At 46.8% G+C, this 20941-nt stretch overlaps 1 protein-coding gene across 10 annotated transcripts in view; it reads right to left on the bottom strand.

The window, feature by feature from the left end:
• The window catches only part of TMEM40 (transmembrane protein 40), a 43063-nt gene that overhangs the window by 7118 nt on the left and 15004 nt on the right, over positions 1-20941 (bottom strand). For 4 of the 10 annotated variants that reach the window (XM_070359835.1, XM_070359830.1, XM_070359831.1 and 1 more), the window contains 4 exons: positions 11146-11186; positions 7527-7598; positions 6565-6702; positions 3080-3169 (listed from right to left, as the gene is read on the bottom strand). In XM_070359835.1, the coding sequence (XP_070215936.1) occupies positions 3080-3169; positions 6565-6702; positions 7527-7590 (292 nt within the window). In that variant the 5' untranslated portion in view covers positions 7591-7598; positions 11146-11186. Of the gene's footprint in view, positions 1-3079; positions 3170-6564; positions 6703-7526; positions 7599-7816; positions 11120-11145; positions 11187-20941 lie in introns of those variants that run through there. The other 6 variants (XM_070359834.1, XM_070359836.1, XM_070359832.1 and 3 more) reach the window with 4 other exon arrangements.

Raw genomic sequence — 20941 nt, 5'->3', positions numbered from 1 at the left:
AAACAATATTGCACTGGAAGCTGGAATGTTAGGTCCATAAATCAAGGTAAATTGGAAGTGGTCAAACAGGAGATGGCAAGAGTGAACATCGACACCTTAGGAATCAGTGACCTAAAATGGACTGGAATGGGCGAATTTAATTCAGATGACCATTATATCTACTACTGTGGGCAGGAATCCCTTAGAAGAAATGGAGTAGCCATCATGGTCAACAAAAGAGTCCAAAATGCACTACTCCAGTGCAATCTCAAAAATGACAGAATGATCTCTGTTCATTTCTAAGGTAAACCATTGAATATTACAGTAATCCAAGTCTATGCCCCAACCACTAATGCTGAAGAAGCTGAACAGTTCTATGAAGACTTACAAGACCTTCTAGAATAACACTAAGAAAGATGTCCTTTTCATCATAGGGGACTGGAATGCAAAAGTAGGAAGTCAAGAGATACGTGGAGTAACAGGCAAGTTTGGCCTTGGAGTACAAAATGAAGCAGGGCAAAGGCTAATGGGCAAAGCAGGGCAAAGAACCAGTGCGTTCTCTTGGTCAAGAGAACGCACTGGTCATAGCAAATACCCTCTTCTAACAACACACAACACAAGAGATGACTCTACACATGGACATCATCAGATGGTCAATACCAAAATCAGATTGATTATATTCTTTGTAGCCAAAGATGGAGAAGCTCTATACAGTCAGCAAAAATAGCAAAAACCCGGAGCTGACTATGGCTCAGATCATGAACTCCTTATTGCCAAATTCAGACTTAAAGAGAAGAAAGTAGGGAAAACCACTAGGCCATTCAGGTATTACCTAAATCAAATCTCCTACAGTTATACAGTGGAAGTGACAGATGGATTCAAGGGATTAGAGCTGATAGAGTGCCTGAAGAACTATGGATGGAGGTTTGTGACACTGTAAAGAAGACAGTGCTCAAGACCATCCCCAAGAAAAAGAAATGCAAAAAAGCAAAATGGTTGTCCGAGGAGGCCTTACAAATAGCTGAGAAAAGAAGAGAAGCTAAAGGCAAAGGAGAAAAGGAAAGCTATACCCATCTGAATGCAGAGTTCCAAAGAATAGCAAGGAGAGATAAGAAAGCCTTCCTCAGTGATCAATGCAAAGAAATAAAGGGAAACAATAGAATGAAAAAGACTAGAGATCTCTTCAAGAAAATTAGATACCAAGGGAACATTTCATGCAAAGATGGGCTCAATAAAGGACAGAAATGGTAGGGACCTAACAGAAGCAGAAGATATTAAGAAGAGATGGCAAAACTACACAGAAGAACTATATAAAAAAGATCTTAATGACCCAGATAATCACGATGGTGTGATCACTCACCTAGGGCCAGACATCCTGGAGTCTGAAGTCAAGTGGGCCTTACGAAGCATCACTACAAAGCTAGTGGAGGTAACGGAATTCTAGCTGAGCTATTTCAAGTTCTAAAAGTTGATGCTGTTAAAGTGCTGCACTCAATATGCCAACAAGTTTGGAAAGTTTCCAGCCGTGGCCACAGTTTCCAGCCGTGGCCACAGGACAGGAAAAGGTCAGTTTTCATTCCATTCTCAAAGAAAGGCAATGCCAAAGAATGTCCAAACTACCACACAATTACACTCATCTCACATGCTAGCAAAGTAATGCTCAAAATTCTCCAAGCAAGGCTTCAATAGTACATGAACTAAGAACTTCCAGATGTTCAAGCTGAATTTAGAAAAGGCAGAGGAACTAGAGATCAAATTGCCAACATCTGTTGGATCATAGAAAAAGCAAGAGCGTTCCAGAAAAACATCTATTTATGCTTTATTGACTATGTCAAGGCCTTTGACTGTGTGGATCACAACAAACTGTGGAAAATTCTTAGAGATGGGAATGCCAGACCATCTTACCTGCCTCCTGAGAAATTTGTATGAAGGTCAAGAAGCAACAGCTAGAACCGCACATGGAACAACAGACTGGTTCCAAATCGGGAAAGGAGTACGTCAAGGCTGTATATTGTCACCCTGCTTATTTAACTTACATGCAGAGTACATCACGCAAAATGCGGGGTTGGATGAAGCACAAGCTGGAATCAAGACTGCTGGGAGAAATATCAATAACTTCAGATATGCAGATGACACCACCCTAATGGCAGAAAGCAAAGAGGAATTGAAGAGCCTCTTAATGAAAGTGAAAGAGGAGAGTGAAAAAGCTGGCTTAAAACTCAACTTTCAAAACACTAAGATCATGGCATCTGGTCTCATCATTTCATGGCAAATAGATGGGGAAATAATGGAAACAGTGACAGGCTTTATTTTTCTGGGCTCTAAAATCACTGTAGATGGTGACTGTAGCCATGAAATTAAAAGACGCTTGCACCTTTGAAGAAAAGCTATGACCAACCTAGACAGCATATTAGAAAAGCACAGACATGACTTTGCCAACAAAAGTCCATCTAGTCAACACCACAGTTTTTCCAGTGGTCATGTACAGATGTGAGAACTGGACCATAAAGAAGGCTGAGTGCCAAATAATTGATGCTTTTGAACTGCGGTGTTGGAGAAGACTCTTGAGAGTCCCTTGGACTGCAAGGAGATCCAACCAATCCATCCTAAAGGAGATCAGTCCTGAGTGTTCATTGGAAGGACTGATATTGAGGCTGAAACTCCAACACTTTGGCCACCTAATGCAAAGAACTGACTTATTTGAAAAGACCCTGAGGCTGGGAAAGATTGGAAGCAGGAGGAAAAGGGGACGACAGAGGATGAGATGGTTGGATGGCATCACGAACTCAATGGACATGAGTTTGTGTAAACTCCGGGAGTTGGTGATAGACAGGGAGGCCTGGCATGCTGCAGTCCATGGGGTCACAAAGAGCGACTGAGCCACTGAACTGAACTGATATGAGATCTAACCAACTCTATGATTTAAATTTCTCTTTTTCACTTTAGAGATGGATGAAGACCAGAGCTCTGCTGTGCTGTTGGACATTAGGTTGTTTCTATGATTGCCCTACTATAAACAATGCTGCAAGGAACATCTTCACACAGACACACTCAGTTCCACTGAGTGGACAAAGGAGAAGTGGCGAGGCCTACCGCCTACCGGGTGAGCCGCCCCTGCGGGGGAGTCCAGCCCCCTGGCTGTGCCGACGTTCTCTGGTTAGTCGGGGGTGCTGGTCCTCATCACTGTTCTCTGCAAGAACAAACACACGCTGTAGGAGAACCTCAGCCTGGACTGAGCTGGAAATACCTCATTCTGGTGTTGGTTCTTGGAATTTAGTTTCTGTGAGCAGTGTGGTCGGGGGGAAAGAAGTCTGCTTTGAGGGCTGGGGAACAGGAACTGTCACAAACTTTCTGTGTGACCTTAAACAAATCACTTACTATTTCTATTGCGACTTTCATGACACAAGGCCCACGAGGTACTGTTACGAGGTGCTTTTTCTCGTGCTTGGTCTCCCACCTGGAACGCCCTTCCACTTGCTCCCTTATCCTGAAGTTAAGCTGGTGTAACACCTCCTGCAGAGGGGCTTTTCTAGTTGTCCCAGCACACAGTCTTGCCCACCCTCCCCAGCAGGTGGGATCTTAGTTCCTCAACCAGGGATTGAACCTGTGCTCCCTGCATTCCTGCATTGGAAGCACTGAGTCTTAAGCACGGGACCACCAGGGAAGTCCCTCCTCTGGGGTTTCTATAGTGTCAGCTGTCTGTGCTTGACACTGTGGGCATGAGGGTCCATGGTGCTATTCATCCCTCCAACCACCTTGAGTTCTTGAAGGACAAGGCCTGGGCACCACTGTCCTAAGGTTGCCCAGCCTGGTGCAGGAACTTGATCAAGCCTTGAAGAATGACCGAATCATCTGAACTCTTGGATCAGTCCACATTCCAGGGATTCAGGCCTAGGAGTTTCTGGCTTCGGGTTCAGAGGACTCCCTTTCCCTTGGGATGATTAACAGAGCCCCAGCAGTCCTAATGTCCCTCACTGTGCTTGGCGCGGGGCTTCCCTTGTAGCTCAGTTGGTAAAGAGTCTGCCTGCAATGCAGGAGACCTAGGTTCGATTCCTGGGTTGGGAAGATCCCCTGGAGAAGGAAATGGCAACCCACTCCAGTATTCTTGCCTGGAGAATCCCATGGACAGAGGAGCCCGGCAGGTTACATACAGTCTACGGGGTTGCGAGAGTTGGGCATGACTGTGAACTACGCGCACACACAGTGTTTGGGAAACTCCTGGTCTATCGTGGATACAATTTTAAATTCCAGGAAAGCAAGTTAACTGTGCTTACAAATCAGTGCATATGTGATCTCAACTAGGAACAGGAGGCACATCAAGATAACAGTGGGGGACCTCCCTGGCGGTCCAGTGACTGAGACTCTGCACTGCCATTCAGGGAGCCTGGGTTTGATCCCTGGTCAAGGAACTAGATCCCACATGCCACCATAACTAAGACCTGGTGCAGCTAAATAAATATAAACAAATATTTTTAACAAGATAACAACAATAGTATTTATCTCAGGAGATAAGATTTTGAGAGGCTTCTATTTTCTTCTTTTCTGTATTTCATAAACATTAATCAATGCCCCCAAAAGGCTTTTTCATCACATTTTACAAAATATCAAAGAATACAGAAAATAAGAAAACAAAAATTACTCCAAATTCTATCCAACAGGGATGACCTCCGTTAATATGCAAACAAAAATTATTTTAGCTTTCTCCATGATATATTCAAAATATATAATCTTTAAAATTTGTTCAAGGACTGCTTTTTCTTTTCCATTATGATTTATTACAGGATGTTGAATATAGTTCCCTATGGATAATTTTAAATAAAAGGTATTACAGAATTGTATGCCGTCTAAAATGAGGATAGTTTTTTTTATGTGCTAATTCAATTGTTTAAAAAATTAACTTGGGCAGAAAAAAAATCACAGTTAGTTGCTGGCCCCCCCCAGTAGTGATCACAGAGCCTGGCACATGGTTCACATTCAATAAATATTTATTGATGGGAACTCCCTGGCAGTCCAGTGGTTAGGGCTCCATGCTTTCACTGCAGAGGGCCTGGGTTTGATCCCTAGTCAGGAACTTAAGATCCCACAAGCTGTGCAGCGTGGACAAAAAATATATACACATATACAATTTAACATATATTGAATAAATGTAAGGAGATACACTAATATGTGTTGAGTGGTTATCTAACAGAACAAAGAATGTTTTTCTTTCTTCTTTCTACTTCTTTAAATATTTCACATTTTCTATAATGTGCCCATGTGTAATCTTTTACAATAAAAAAGTTTTAATTAAAAAATAATAGTCTGCATTAAGAACAAATAGATATGTAGGGACAGTGGTGCTGGATGCCAGACTCTGAGTTAGGGTCCTTTGTGTGGAAGGGGCTTGGAGGCAGCTGGGAGACACTCAGGCTCCGGGCCCCGAAGACTAATGGTCTGTCTCTGAAGAATGCTCAGCGTCCAAGATACAGCGGCTGGCCACCAGGGTAGGATCAGGGACCAGGATCCTGAATGTCAGTCTGTCTCGAAGGTTCCAGGACTCTGTCTGTTTTCCTGACGCTTTCTCTTAGGGCTCAGCTTTGCAAACTATTGATTGATATGACCAGTCCCATGTGTACTCTGGAGACTGGAAGGAAGGGAATTCTGGCTGCACGTAGTGGAGAATATTTGCAGGGAAGCAGCATCCCCAGAGGGTCGATCAGAATCAGAAGAAGACAGAATGTCCCTGCCCAGGTAGGGAGGAGAAACAGGGACAGAATCCCCTGCTGGAGCCCCCCTGCCTCTGGAAGTTCTTCAACAGCTAACCTCACTGGCTTCAGTTTCCTCACCTGTTAAATGTGAATAAAAATAGACCCTTCCTGATGAGTTGCTGGGCTTCCCTGGTGGCTCAGTGGTAAAGAATCCGCCTGCAATGCAGGAGATGTGGATTTGATTCCTGTGTCGAGAAGATCCCCTGGAGAAGGGAATGGCGACCCACTCCAGTATTCTTGCCTGGAGAATCCAATGGACAGAGGAGCCTAGCGGGCTATATAGTCCATGGAGTTGCAAAAAGAGTCAGACACGACTGAGTGACTAAACAATAACAACAGCAACAAATCCTATGATATAATGACTTTTGTTATGGTCTCCATCTGATGGATGGGGACCCCAGGGCACACAGGTCTAAGCAATTTACCCAAGGACACAAAGCTGTTGGTGGTAAAGAAAGGGTGTGAGCCCAGGCAGGCTGCTGGAACACACATATGCACTGCCTCTGGCTCCAAAGCGCTCCTAGGAAACTAAGATGTTCCTTGACATGAGGGGCTATATGGGAAACAAAAAACAATAGTTGCTAAGATATTATGGAATAACATGGCAAAATGCTTAGGATAAGACAGCAAAGAAATTGTAAACTGAGGACAAAATTGTCCATGTGGGAGTTATAACTGTACAAGTTATGTGTACGGAAAGGTAGTCTCAGGAAGGGAATGTGGAAAACCAGAATTGCAATACCGAGGTGGGAGAGGACATGAGATTGTTTTTTCCATGTAAATGCTTGTCTTTAATGATATTGTAGTATATGTGTCTTTAATTAAGTCATTGCTTTACCTGAGGAAGAGGATGAGGAGGACGAGGAGGAGGAGGATGAAGAGGAGGATGAAGAGGAGGAAGACTTGTCTCTCTCATCTTGTCCTTGAGAAACGAGTCTGGCTTCCCGGTCTTGCTTGTGGGAATCCGTCTCTCCATCTGGGAGGCACATGTAGTTAAGGAGGAGTATTTCCTGCCCTTCCCACCCCAGGGACCACCTGGGCCTTCCTAGGGGTCTACATGGACTTGGGGATCCAGGAGTGGCTGGACTGTGGGGTACTCTTCCCAAACCCCTAGGGCCCATGGGAGGTGCAGGAGATCAGGGCTCCAGAGGCTCTAGGAAGGCCAAAGACAGGCGTTTCTCTGAATATGGAGCCCACAGAGGGGCTTCTAAGCCCGTCATCCTTTCCAAGAGACCGCTACAGTGTAGGTGTCGGTAGTTTAGTTGCTCAGTTGTGTTCTCAGGCTCCTCTGTCCATGGGACTTTTCAGGCAACAAAGCTGGAGTGATTTGCCATTTCCTTCTCGAGGGGATCTTCCCGACCCAGGGATCAGATTCTTTACCGCTGAGTCACCAGGAAGCCCACACTGCGCGGAACAGTTGCCAATTTAAAATTTTCTGTAAATTACAGAGCAAGTGGGATCCAATCAAGCCCTAAACCTTCCCATTCTGGGGGCATGTGGGACCCTTCCCCCCTTCTGGGGACTCTCCCTAATGCCAGTCCAAGCTCCCAGAGCCTCTGAGATTTGGGGGAGCAAAATCTCAGGGGAGCAGGGTTCCCACTGCTAGAGAGTGCTGGGGGACAGACTGGACCAAGCACACACATGTGCAAGTGTATAAAATCACTACTTCTCTAGAGGTTTCAACCATAACTTGGGCCATTCATTGAGCCACATGAGCTGAGCAGGGTCTTCTGTTCCAGTCATTGCTGGACACTATTTCCCATGTAGCTTTGCCCAGAGGGTTAGAGAAAGCAAACATACAGTCTAGATCTTCTGATTCTCCATGAACTTGACTGTGGTCTTGAAGTGATCCTGAAGTCTCCATGGCTTTTCCTGGAGGAAGTAATTAATATTACCTTAGTTAATATCCTTAATATATAAAGAGCTTGGCAAATAAATAAGAAAAATACAAACACCCAATATTCAAAGGTACAAGAAGAACAATTTATAAAAACAGAAACACAAAAATAGGGAAATCTGAGTAATGATCAACTTTTGATACTATTAAGAACTTGTTTTTTTAATAGACTTTAGTTTTTAGAGCAGCTCACAGCAAAACTGTTTTTCTTTACTTCTTTGTGTTGCTCACTTAAGAAGGCTTTCTTAGGCTTCCTTGCTATTCTCTGCAAATCTGCATTCAGTTGGGTGTATCTTTCAAATTGTGGTGCTGGAGACACTGCTGAGAGTTCCTTGGACTGCAAGAAGATCAAACCAGTCAATTCTAAAGGAAATCAACCCTGAATATTCATTGGAAGGACTGATGCTGAAGCTGAAGCTTCAATACTTTGGCCACCTAAAGCAAAGAGCCAATTCATTGGAAAAGAGCCTGATGCTGGGAAAGATTGATGGCAGGAGGAGAAGGGGGTGGCAAAGAGTGAGATGGTTGGATGGCATCACGGACTCAATGGACGTGAGTTTGAGCAAACTCCAGGAGATGGTAAAGGACAGGGAAGCCTGGCACACTGCAGTCCACTGGGTCTCAAAGAATTGGATACAACTTGGTGACCAAACAGCAACAAACAACAAAACCCAAAAATTAAATGGAGGGTACAAAGATTGCCCATCTACCCCCTGTGTCTAAACATGTACAGCCTCTCCCTGTTATCCACATCCTCCATTAGAGAATTTATTTTTTTAGGTGTGATATTTAAGTTGAGGTTATATTTATTTAAAATATCCAAAAAATAAATAAATAAAAAATAAAATAAAATATCCTTCAGGACTTCTCTGGTGGTCCAGTGGATAAGAATCCACCTGCCAATGCAGGGGACACAGGCTGATCCCTGATTCAGGGAGATTCCACAGGCCGCGTGCCACAACCACTGAAGCCAGAAAACCTAGAGTCCATGCTTCACAACAAGAGAAGCCACCGTAATGGGAAACCCACACACCACAACAAAGAGTAGCCCCCACGCAGCACCTAGAGACCCAGCACAGCCAAAAATAATTAAAATATCCTTCAATTTAGAGATGAACACTGAATTATTCATGATGAAATTATATGATGTCTGGGACATGCTTCAAAATAATTTGATTATCTGAATAAGGGAGTTGGAGGGCACGGTAGGGGGGAATCCAAATACAACAACAGAACAAGTTAATAACTGTTCTGTTAATAACTGTTCAAGCTCTAACTGTTGGAGCTATATCAAAGAATAAGTAGTTGGGAAGTCCCTAGAGGTCCACATATATAAATATATATCGTTATCTCTGATATCTTATCAACACATACAGTTATTTCTGAGTGATAGCATTATGGGTACTTTTAGTTTCTTATTTTCACTTTGCATTTTCTAAATTTTTAACAGTATGCTTTTGTTATAATAAAATAACAATTTTTTTAATAACTTAAAATGTTATATGCCACCTTACATCAGTATAGTCCTAAGCAGTTTTACAATGGGTTTCAGTTCAGTTCAGTCGCTCAGTCGTGTCCGACTCTTCGCGACCCCATGAATTGCAGCATGCCAGGCCTCCCTGTCCATCACCAACTCCCAGAGTTCACTCAGACTCACGTCCATCGAGTCAGTGATGCCATCCAGCCATCTCATCCTCTGTCGTCTTTCTCCTCCTGCCCTTAATCCCTCCCAGCATCAGAGTCTTTTCCAATGAGTCAACTCTTTGCATGAGGTGGCCAAAGTACTGGAGTTTCAGCTTCAGCATCATTCCTTCCAAAGAAATCCCAGGGCTGATCTCCTTCAGAATGGACTGGTTGGATCTCCTTGCAGTCCAAGGGACTCTCAAGAGTCTTCTCCAACACCACAGTTCAAAAGCATCAATTCTTCGGCACTCAGCCTTCTTCACAGTCCAACTCTCACATCCATACATGACTACTGGAAAAACCATAGCCTTGACTAGACGGACCTTTGTTGGCAAAGTAATGTCTCTGCTTTTGAATATGCTATCTAGGTTGGTCATAACTTTCCTTCCAAGGAGTAAGCGTCTTTTAATTTCATGGCTTGCAGTCACCATCTGCAGTGATTTTGGAGCCCCCAAAAATAAAGTCTGACACTGTTTCCACTATTCCCCCATCTGTTTCCCCTGAAGTGATGGGACCAGATGCCATGATCTTAGTTTTCTGAATGTTGAGCTTTAAGCCAGCTTTTTCACTCTCCACTTTCACTTTCATCAAGAGGCTTTTTAGTTCCTCTTCACTTTCTGCCATAAGGGTAGTGTCATCTGCATATCTGAGGTTATTGATATTTCTCCCGGCAGTCTTGATTTCAGCTTGTTCTTCCAGCCCAGCATTTCTCATGATGTGCTCAGCATATAAGTTAAATAAGCAGGGTGGCAGTATACAGCCTTGACGTACTCCTTTTCCTATTTGCAATCAGTCTGTTGTTCCATGTCCAGTTCTAACTGTTGCTTCCTGACCTGCATACAGGTTTCTCAAGAAATGGGTTTATATGCTCATAATTCCACCTGAGCTGGATCACAAACCAATCTGGAGAGAACTGGGATTAATTACTTCACATTTGAATTATAGTTTCTAGAAAACAAAACTTTGCAAAAGATTGTCTCATTTAACCTTTGCTATAACCCTGCGAGGTAAATTTCATCATCCTCTTTACAGAGGAGGAATCTAAGACTCAAAGAATGAAGTAACTTGAGACTCCAGAACCCACGTTTTGTTTAATGCAACCCCAAATGTTGTTCTGGAGCCCGAAACTGCTCAAAGGCCATCATGCAGTCAGGCCCTGCTGGAATACCTGCTGGGATTACAGACACGATGGTCAAAGCCAGGGCAGGAAGCAGGCACCTGGAGCTGCAGAATGACATTTGGGAACCCGCCCCTTCAGGACACCATACCCTGTGCTTTCCTGAAGTTCTGAGTGGGTGCTGGTGGTAACTCGAAGAGGCCCTTCAAGTGAGGCCCCGAGAAGGCTGGATGTGTGGCCTTGGAAAATCTAAACAACTAAACTCAGTGAGCCGGTGCCCTTCTCTAGAGGAAATATACGGAGCTGCCATGGTTGGGCTGCCCCCCTCAGAGCCTTGATTGTAGCTGGGCACATGGTCATCCAGCCAGGGACAATATTTCCCAGCATCCCTGGATGCTAGATTTGGCCAAGGGACCTTGTGACTCATGTTCCTGCCAACAGACTGAGAGTGGATGGGAACTGTGAGTGGGGAGCTGACAGATGTTCTGTGGTTCTGGGGGGAAAGTACATACACACACACACACATCTGCAATAAATTTTACTGATGTAAAGAATGAATGCGGGAGTAAATTAGGAATTTGGGATTAACAGATACACACCACTGTATGTAAAATAAACAACAAGGACCTACCGTATAGCACAGAAAACTATATTCAGTATCTTATAATAATCTCCAATGGAAAAGAATCTAAAAGAGAATAGCTATAAATGTATATGTATACCTGAATCACTTTGCTGTTCACCTGAAACACTGCAAATCAACCTATATCTCAAGAAAAAGAAATAATAAAAATTTTAAAAGAATGCAGAGCACACAAATAACAAAAAATAAGGTCCTCTGTATTGTGAATTTCATATACAACAAGTAGAATGTAATGCCTACAGTTTTGAGGTTTAATCTGCATTATTAACATTTGCTTGACCACTTTCTTCAATTCAGACCAGCAACAAAGCAAACCATAAAGCTCTGATTTGTATAGGTTCCTGATTTCTGTGATATGAACACTCCTACTGGCTGACATCAATGTGATGTCACTGAGTGCAAAGCTGGGAAGAGGTGAGCCACCAGGGAAGCCCTAAAAATTCTTTTCAATTTAATTAAAAAATTTTATTGAGGTATAATGGTCTTATAACACTATATTAGTTTCAGGGGCAAAACATAATGATTCAATATTTGTAAATGCTGCAAAATGATCACCATACTAAATCTAGTTAGCATCTGTCACCTTACATAGTTAAACAAAAATTCTTTCTTGTGATGAGAAATTTTAACATCTATCCTCTGAGCTGGAGAAGGCAATGGCACCCCACTCCAGTACTCTTGCCTGGAAAATCCCATGGATGGAGGAGCCTGGTGGGCTGCAGTCCATGGGGTCGCTAAGAGTCAGACACGACTGAGCGACTTCACTTTCACTTTTCACTTTCATGCATTGGAGAAGGAAATGGCAACCCACTCCAGCGTTCTTGCCTGGAGAATCCCAGGGACGGGGGAGCCTGGTGGGCTGCCGTCTATGGGGTCGCACAGAGTCGGACACGACTGAAGTGACTTAGCAGCAGCAGCAGCAGCATCCTCTGAGCAACTTTCAAATATGCAACAGAGTATTTTGAACTAATAGTCTCCATGCTGTACATCACATCCCCAGGACTTTTTTATTGTATAACTAGAAGTTTGTAGCTTTGACCCCCTTCACCCATTTCACCCATTCCCACCCACCCTTCACCTCTGGCAACCACCAATTTCTTTTCTGTACCTATGAGTTCATGGGGGTTTTGTTTGTCTTTGGTGGAGAATCTACTTTTAATCCACCACAAGACCCAGACAAAGCAGCATCTTTCCCCGTGCCTCAGAGCTGGACAGCCTGGGTGTGAACCCTGACCCTTGTAGCTGCGGCATTCCGGGCCAGTGCCTTAACTTCTTGTGGACCTCAGGTTCCTTGTCTGCAAAATGAGGACAATAATAGTGCTTACCTCATAGTGTATTGTTGTGAGAATGGCATGAGTTAAAACCCACAGAGCACTCAGAACAATGCCTGGTATAGAGCAGGGAGTGAATAAACGCCAGCTGAGATGATGACCATTATTGTGACGGGGCAGCAACAAGATAGCATGTGCTGTGGGGTCAGACAGAGTAGGGTTCAACCTCACTTCCATCACTTGTGCACGAGATGACCCTGGCCGGGCGGTCCCCTTCTCCAAGTTCTAGTTACCTCAATTGTGAACTGTGATGGCAGCACCTTAGAGAAGAAAGCCGGCCAGTGTCTGCCCGAGGAGGGCTCCATAAGCGTGAGTTCCCTCTTCCATAGACCTCCTATGACCCTTGGGCATTCGGGGTCCAGCCCCAGTCCCTCCCATCTCCCATCTCCTAGACTCCAGGCTCCATTACCCTTCTCTGGAATAAAAACTCCCATTTCTCAGGGCAGAATTCAGCTCAGCATTAGGAAATCACTAGCCAATAAAATGAACTGATATCTGGGAACGAGTGACTGACAACCATGAGCCCCGGGGTGTATCTATATTTTGAAGAGGACCCTTTGTACATAGCAGGTGTCCAGTACATCTCAGAGGCTGAGATCATCTCTCGTGGTGGAATTTCAGGGGGAAGAAGAGACTCAGAGCTGTATGGGGGCAAGCGAGCTACTGGAGGATGCCAAATATGTCAACAGTTCGCCAAGCTGCTCCTACCTGTCACCTACTTTAGCTGTCTTGCTCATGTGGTAGCCCTTGGGCACACTCACATTTGCAGGCCTCCAGACTTCCACTGAGGCCATTCTTCCTTGTTGCCAAAACTGTACGTGACTTTCCAGGCACAGTGCAAATACCACCTCGTTCATGAACGCTCTGCTGACGAGGTCTAACCAGAAACCACCCTCCTTACCCCCATCCCCTTAATCCTTCTGCCTGTCATCACCCCTGGACTTTCTTCTTGTTAACAAAACTGAACTTCATTCCTCTATCTCAAGTAGATGGGCTTCCCTGGTGGCTCAGATGGTAAAGAATCTGCCTGCAATGTGGGAGACATGGGTTTGAACCCTGGATTGGGAAGATCCCCCAGAAAAGGAAATGCCAACCCACTCCAGTATTCTTGCCTGGAGAATTCCATGGACAGAGGAGCCTGGAGGGCTACAGTCCATGGGGTCTCAAAGAGTGAGACATGATTGAGAAACTAACATTTTGGGTTTCACAGGTGGCATTGCTGATAAAGAACCCATTTCCCAATGCAGGAGACATAAGAGACAGGGGTTTGATCCCCAGGTTGGGAAGCTCCCCTGAAGGAGGGAATGGCAACACACTCCAGTATTCTTGCCTGGAGAATCCCATAGACAGAGGAGCGTGGTGGGCTACAGTCTGTGGGATCATACAGTTGGACATGACTGAAGCAAGTGAAAAAGCTGGCTTAAAACTCAACATTCAAAAAACAAAGAACATGGCATCTGGTCACATCACTTCATGGCAAATAGATGGGGAAACAGTGGAAACAGTGTCAGACCTTATTTTTTTTGGCTCCAAAAACACTGCAGATGGTGACTGCAGCCATGAAATTAAAAGATGCTTGCTCCTTGGAAGAAAAGCTATGACAAACCTAGACAGTGTATTAAAAAGCAGAGACATTACTTTGCCAACAAAGGTCCATTTGGTCAAAGCTGTGGTTTTTCCAGTAGTCATGTGAGAGTTGGACCATAAAGAAAGTTGAATGCTGAAGAACTGATGCTTTTGAACTGTGGTGTTGGAGCAGACTCTTGAGAGTCCCTTGGACAGCAAGGAAATCAAACCAGTTAATCCTAAAGGAAATCAGTCCTAAATATTCATTGGAATGACTGATACTGAAGCTGAAGCTCCAATACTTTGGCCACCTGATGTGAAGAACTGACTCTCTGGAAAAGACCCTGCTGCTGGGAAAGATTGAAGGCAAGAGGAGAAGGGGACGACAGAGGATGAGATGGTTGGATGTCATCACCGAGTTGACGGACATGAGTTTGAGCAAGCTCTGGGAGTTGGTGATGGACAGGGAAGCCTGGTATGCTGCAATCCATGGGATGGCAAAGTCAGACATGACTGAGTGACTGAACTGAACTGAACTGAAGTGACTTAGCACGCAAGCATGCATCAAGTAGATACTTGTTTTCCCTGTGAGGAGTGGCCATATGATCCAGTTTTGGCCAAAAAGAAGTGAGAAGTCTGATGGGCTCTGGGAAGGAGTTTTGCTTCTCCTGACAAAAGAGGCCAGCAGTACTGGTGCTGTGTCTTGCCTCTCCTTTCTTTCTTGAATGTGATGGCAGGAGCCGCAGTGGCAATTCTGTGACCTTGAGGGAAAGCCAAAGCTAATGCAGGGACATTGAGCTGCTGAGCCCTTGACAGCAGCCACCTGCTTTCTAGTTATTTAAGAAAAACAAACCCTGTTTTGTTTAAGCCTCAATAGTCAGGAGTCTCAGCATTTGTAGCTGAAAACAATTATGACTGATACACTTTTCCTCCCCTACCTTCATACATTAATTGAGTATCGACTGTGTGCTTAGGCTAGGGTGATGGCACTGTGGTAAAGAACCCGCCTGCCAATGCAGGAGACATAAGAGACATGAGTTTGATCCCTGGGTTGGGAAGATCCCCTGGAGCAGGGCACGGCAACCCACTCCAGTATTCTTGCCTGGAAAATCCCATGGACAGAGGAGCCTTGCAGGCTACAGTCCATGGGGTCAGAAAGAGTCGGACGTGACTGAGCAACCTAGTATACAGTACGTATTATGTGCTAGCCCCAGGGATACTGTGGTGAATAAGTTGTATGCTTGTCCTCAAGGTATTTCATAGTAGACAAAGGGTGGGGTGGGGTGGGGTGTGGTGGTAGTCCCATGGGAGCCCAGGGGCCAAATCACACCAGGGTCAGTCAGAGTTCCTGAAGAAAGGAATGCTGAAGGGGAGCTTGGAAGGGCCAGGAGGAGCAGTGTGCAAAGGCACAGAGTCGAGGGGCCTTGGCCCACATGGGAAACAGTTGGCAGGAAGCAACTCCAAAGAAGGACACAATCTGGGGGAGGCCTAGGGGCACATTGCTCTCCTGAGCCTACGTTAGCCGTGTCTTGTTTCAGAATCTTCCTTCTCGAGGCCCTGGCTTGCTGCACAACTGCTGGAGCCACTGTTCCTATTCACTTTCTGATCTTTGCTCAGGGCCTGGGAGAGGGTCTGACACACCCAGGGTGTCTCCTGTACTAGATCACTAACCAGCCAGGGAAGGGATTACGGCTGATTCATCTCTATGTCACCTGTGCCCTGTGTAAGGCCTGGCAGAAAACAAAAACGATGACATGGATAATGATGAAGACAGTAACAACTAAGTGCTTCCTGTCCGTCAGGCAAGGATCTGAGCAAATGACACACGTGCCTCACGTACACCTCACACAGCTCTATCAGGGCCCACTGTGCTTGTGCCCACTTTACACGTAAGAATGCGGAGGCAAAGAGAGGCTAAGAAACTTGACCGGGGAGCTAGTAAGTGGTTGAGCAAGCGTGGTTGCTTAGTCCACGTTGATGCCGGCAGCTCTTCCCAGGCCTCTGTCATTAGCACCAGGAAAGAAGCCGCTGACAGTCACTGGAGTGTTATGCAAACCACACCGACTTGGCTTCCATTGACACTTAGCCCACTGGAGCCCTGAGCAAGTGTCCCCAGAAGCCAAGGAACTTCCTCAAGCAGTTTTCAGGACACTGAAACGGACAGGAGGGGAAAGAGAATGCTCATGGAGGCAGGACCCGAGGGAGCCCTGTTTCTCCTCTTAGCGTCCTTACTCATCTCTCCTTGGCCCACATTCCTGCTATAAGAAAGGATCAGCAGAACTGTAAAGGTGTAACACTCTTAAAATCAGTGTGCAGGGCGAGGCTTAAGACAAAAGGACAGTGCACTAGGGGTGGGACATCAGACAGAGGGATTGATGCCAGGGGCTTCTGGAAGTCAGGTTCACTGCATATGACCTCTTTTGAGCCAAGATGGAGCACAGGGAGTTGAGACAGAAGTGAAGAAAGGAGAAAGCAGAGAGAGGAGCGAGCACACGGTGTGATCCCGGAGGCACGGCATGGGGGGTCTCAGTTCTCCAAACAGGGATCAAACCCACGCCCCCTGCAGCGGAAGCACGGAGTCTTAACCACTGGACTACCAGGGAGTTCCCAGTTCCCATGATCTCATTTCACGCGCACTACTCTTACTTTACGCAGGAAGAAACTGAGGTTCATAGAGACAAGTGACTTGTTCAAGGTCTCCCAGCTTATGGATGGACTCACATCCATTCCCTCTCCTACTAACATGACGCCCCGTTCCAAGGTCCTGGTTAGAGGCTTGTAGCCTTCCCTCTTTCAGCCACCTGCCCCCATTCTGAGGCTGGTCCTACAAGGACATGCAATACTTAGCATTTTTTTCTGCAAACCCCAGCCCTGCTGAGTCACCGGTGGTGCCAGGGCCGCTGCACCCACAGGCTTTGGTAAACTGGATTTCCACTTGAGTTCAGCAGAGATTTCCTAAGCTCCTGCTATTACAAGGGTGGGAGGAACAGTAAGGGACACAGCCTTTCCAGCTTCACAGCGCCTTCCGTGCCCAGCTAGGGTGGGGCTTCAGTGTCTGAGTTAACAGATGGGGAAACTGAGAATAGAGAGGAAGTTAGTTGCACAGGGTCACATAGCGATTCAGGGCAAGGCTGGCTTCAGAACCCTGTCTCCCAATTCACGGGTTGCTTATCTTCCTCAGGTGTCCCACCTTGGAGGAGAGGGATGACTAAGACTGAGTTGGATTTTTAAAAAATCTTTATTTATTTGGCTGTGCCAGGTCTTAGCTGTGGCACACGGGATGTTCAATTTTCATTGCAGCATGCGGGTTCTTTAGTTGCGGCCTGTGGGATCTAATTCCCTGACCAGGGATTGAATCCTGGCCCCTACCTGGGGAGCGTGGAATGTTAGCCACCGGAGCACCAGGAAGGTCCCTGCAGTTGGATTTTCAATAGTGGGCAGAGTGGGATGAGGGTTGAGTGCAAGAGGTGGGCGGTGGTGGGGAGGTGATGGGGTAGGAACCCCATGAGGTTGGGGAATCATCCTGGGCCTTGAAAGCCCAGCTAATGACCAACTTTCCCCACAGGTGGACTGTAATGTCATGCCTTGGGGCTGCCAATGGTGGGTCAGCTCAGTTAAACATGCCCAGGGCAGGAGGTGGGAATGAAGGGGTGCTGCGAGCTGAAATAGCAGCTGGGAGGGGAACAGAGCCGACAGAGGGGTGGATTGCTCTGGCCCACCTGGCATCAAAGCCCCTTCTGGTGACAGGAGAGAGCGCATGGTGTGATCCCGGAGGCATGGCTTGAGGGATCTCAGTTCCCCAAACAGGGATCAAACCCATGCCCCTTGTAGCGGAAGCACGAAGTCTTAACCACTGGACTACCAGGGCGTTCTCAGTACCCACGATCTTACCTCATGCGTGCTAGTCTTAGCCCAGGAGCAAGTCACAGCTCTGGATGATGTCCTCTGGCTGCTCAAATCACCCCAGACAAGCCCACGCCCTAACATCAACCACAACCCGGCCAGGCAGATGCAGCTCCAGGACAAGCAGGTGGGAGTTCTTGAGGGGTGACTGCCCTCCACCCAGGCCAGACTCTCAGCCTCTTCCTCCCAGGGATCTGACTTGTGACGAGCGTTGAGTGACACAAGCTGTCAGCCAGCCAGCGCTGCTCTGCCTTGCAACAGGGCCCTCTCGTTTCTGCTCCTGGGCACCATCTTCTCTGCAGTCGGCTTCCTCACTTGCATGCTCTGTTCTGCAAGACCCCCATATCCTCCCAAAGAAGCCCTGTTATGGTAGCCGGTGGTGGTTTCTGTTACACGCAGCCAAAGCTCTTGAGTTGAGACAAATGTGTGTGTGTGTGTGTGTGTGTGTGTGTGTGTGGTGGGGGAGGTTCGGGGAGGGGCACTCTGAAAGGGTAGGCAGAGCACAGTGGGGCTTGCCGGGCCGGCCAGGGCCCCTGAGGCCCCTACACCATACGAGGTATTTTGTTACAACTCCAGGCTGGGTTGGGGACCTCCTGGGTTTCCCCATCGTGGTAACCACCTGAGCCAGTTGTCTTAAAGATCTTGCCTTCGAGACCTATACCCTTGCTGAGGACAGAGACCATCTTGGAGCTGGTTCGGCGCCTCTCTGGTTTTCTACTGCTTCTGTAACAAACTTCCACAAATGTAGTGGCTGGAAGCAACACGTGGTTAGCACCTCGCCGTTCTGTGGGCTGGAAGTCTAGCACTGGTTCACCAGGCTAAAATCCAGGTGTCCACAGGGCTGCCTGCCTTTCTGGAGGCCCAAGGGAATGCCCATTTCCTTGCTGCTGCTTTTCCTCCTTCCTCTCCCACCCCCGACCTTGTCCAGCTTCTAGAGGCCACCCACATTCCTTGGCTTGTGGCTCTTCTTCCACTTGCAAAGCCAGCAATGTCGGGACAAGTCCTCACACTGCACTGTTCTGACCTCTTCGGCCTCCATCTTCCACATTTAAGGACTCTTGTGATGATACTGGGCCCCACCAGACCACCCGTGATCATCCTGTATGTTAAGGTTAGCAGATGAACAACCTGAATTCCATTTAATGTCATTCCCCTTTGTCGCATAAACTAACAGGCTCACAGATTCCAGAGATCAGAACACAAGCATCTTTGGGGATCATCACTCTGCCTACTACAGTCTCCCCGCAACCCAGTGTCTGGCTCAGCCCAGAGCTTTCAGAGGCCAAACATCTTCCTTCCGAGCACCTCTGACTCCACCATCCTTCTGGGCCCTCCAGCTCCAAAGGCAGGAAGGATGACCCAGCTCCTTCCTCTCCCGCCAGCCAAAGCCCAAGCCTGTCCTATTTTTCCTTCAAGAGGAGCTGGTTTCTCCACACCCACTGCCTCCTTCCTAAGAGATCCCACAAGGGGAGTGAGGGCTTTGGAGCCAGTTATTATTGTGTACCCTTCCCTGTTTGCTGCTCAGCTTCTGTAAAATGCGGTATTAATATCTCTCTCCCCAAGTGTTGTGGGGATTGAAGGGTATCATGCCCACAACAAGCCCAGAATACTGTCACCCAGTAAATGAGAGTTTCCCCTTCCTTCCCCATGCTCAACATCTCCCAAACTTGGCTAATGGTCAGATGCCCCTGGGAGCACTGTTGGTCGTGCAGATACTCCCTCATTCAGAGGGTCTGATGTTCAGAGCAAGGTTAGAGTTAGGCTGCTCAGGGAAATCTGTATCCTTAACAAAGGCAACACATGCAAGGCAGAGTGTGGTCCACTCAGACGCCAGAACCTCTCCCCTGAGTGTTATGATAATCTCCCAGCAGGCTTGCCTGCCTCTGGCCTCCTTCTTCCAAACAAGTTGCTGGGTTGCCCTGGGTTTCAGTTCCCCCATACGTAGAAGTTGCAAACTACAAGGTTCTTCCAGCTCTGATATTCTAGGATACTAATGCTCTGCTCCTGTTAAAGCCTTCAAGGTTCAGCCACTCAATCAGCAAAGGCACTCGGGGTTGATACGACCTGCGTAAAGGCCTAGAACATCATGTTCCAAAAGTGAGTTACAAATAGCATCTTATGGGGCCCTCAAAATACTCCAAGAAAAAGTGGATTTTATGTTCAAAGAATTTGGGCAATGCTGCTCTCCGTAGGCTCCAATAGCAGCTGCACAAGGTGCGTCGCATATGAAAGGCTCTGAGAAGGCCTGCAGGAGAGAAAGCGCTTTCGGTGGAGCTAATCTGGTCCTTCCCCAAACTACACAAGAGCACAGTCCTCTCCCCTAGAATGTGGCTCCATATCTTTTGGCACAGTGTTGGAAACTGTCATCTGCTCCAATCCCTGCCATGCCTGGGGCCAGCCTTTTCATCCTGGCATCCAGGCCTGGGCACTCTCACCGGCCACTCTGAACAGTGTCAACTTCTGGCGTCCAGGGTTTTGTCCACCCTTCAAGCAGGACAGTTGGGGAAGGGAATGAATCAGAAACAGACCCTGGGAAGCAGGGGCTTGGAACAGAAATGGTGTTTTCAGAGCTCCAGATCCCACGGTATGGGTGGGAAATCCTCTTGGTGCCTGCAGGGCAGGGGTTGGGAGGAAACTGAGTCAGCTGTTGTGAGACTGAGGGCCTGGCTGGGCCCTGCCACCAACCCCTGGGCCCTTGCTTCTATTCTCTAGGCCCTTTTTTCTCATCTCTGACACAGAAAATAATGTCACTCACTGAGGGTTTCAGAGCTCACCTGGGGCTGTGGATAAGATAGTACACAGTAAAATGATCTCACTACTGGAAAAGACCCTGATGCTGGGAAAGACTGAAGGTAAAAGGAGGAAGGGTCAACAGAGGATGAGATGGTTGGGTGGCATCATTGACTCAATGGACATGAGTGTGAGTAAACTCCAGGAGATAGTAGAGGACAGGGAAGCCTGGCATGCTGCAGTCCATGGGGTTACAGAGTCGGACATGACAAAGCAAAGCTAACACAGCCTTTGTTTATATTAACAGAAGCACAGAGTCCATGGTGAGAAAGGTGACCTCTACCT

Source organism: Bos mutus, chromosome 22, assembly GCF_027580195.1.
Source record: "Bos mutus isolate GX-2022 chromosome 22, NWIPB_WYAK_1.1, whole genome shotgun sequence".
Taxonomy (NCBI): Eukaryota; Metazoa; Chordata; class Mammalia; order Artiodactyla; family Bovidae; genus Bos; species Bos mutus.
Note: the sequence above shows the minus strand (reverse complement) of the source record. Positions and strands in the feature narration are given on the sequence as shown.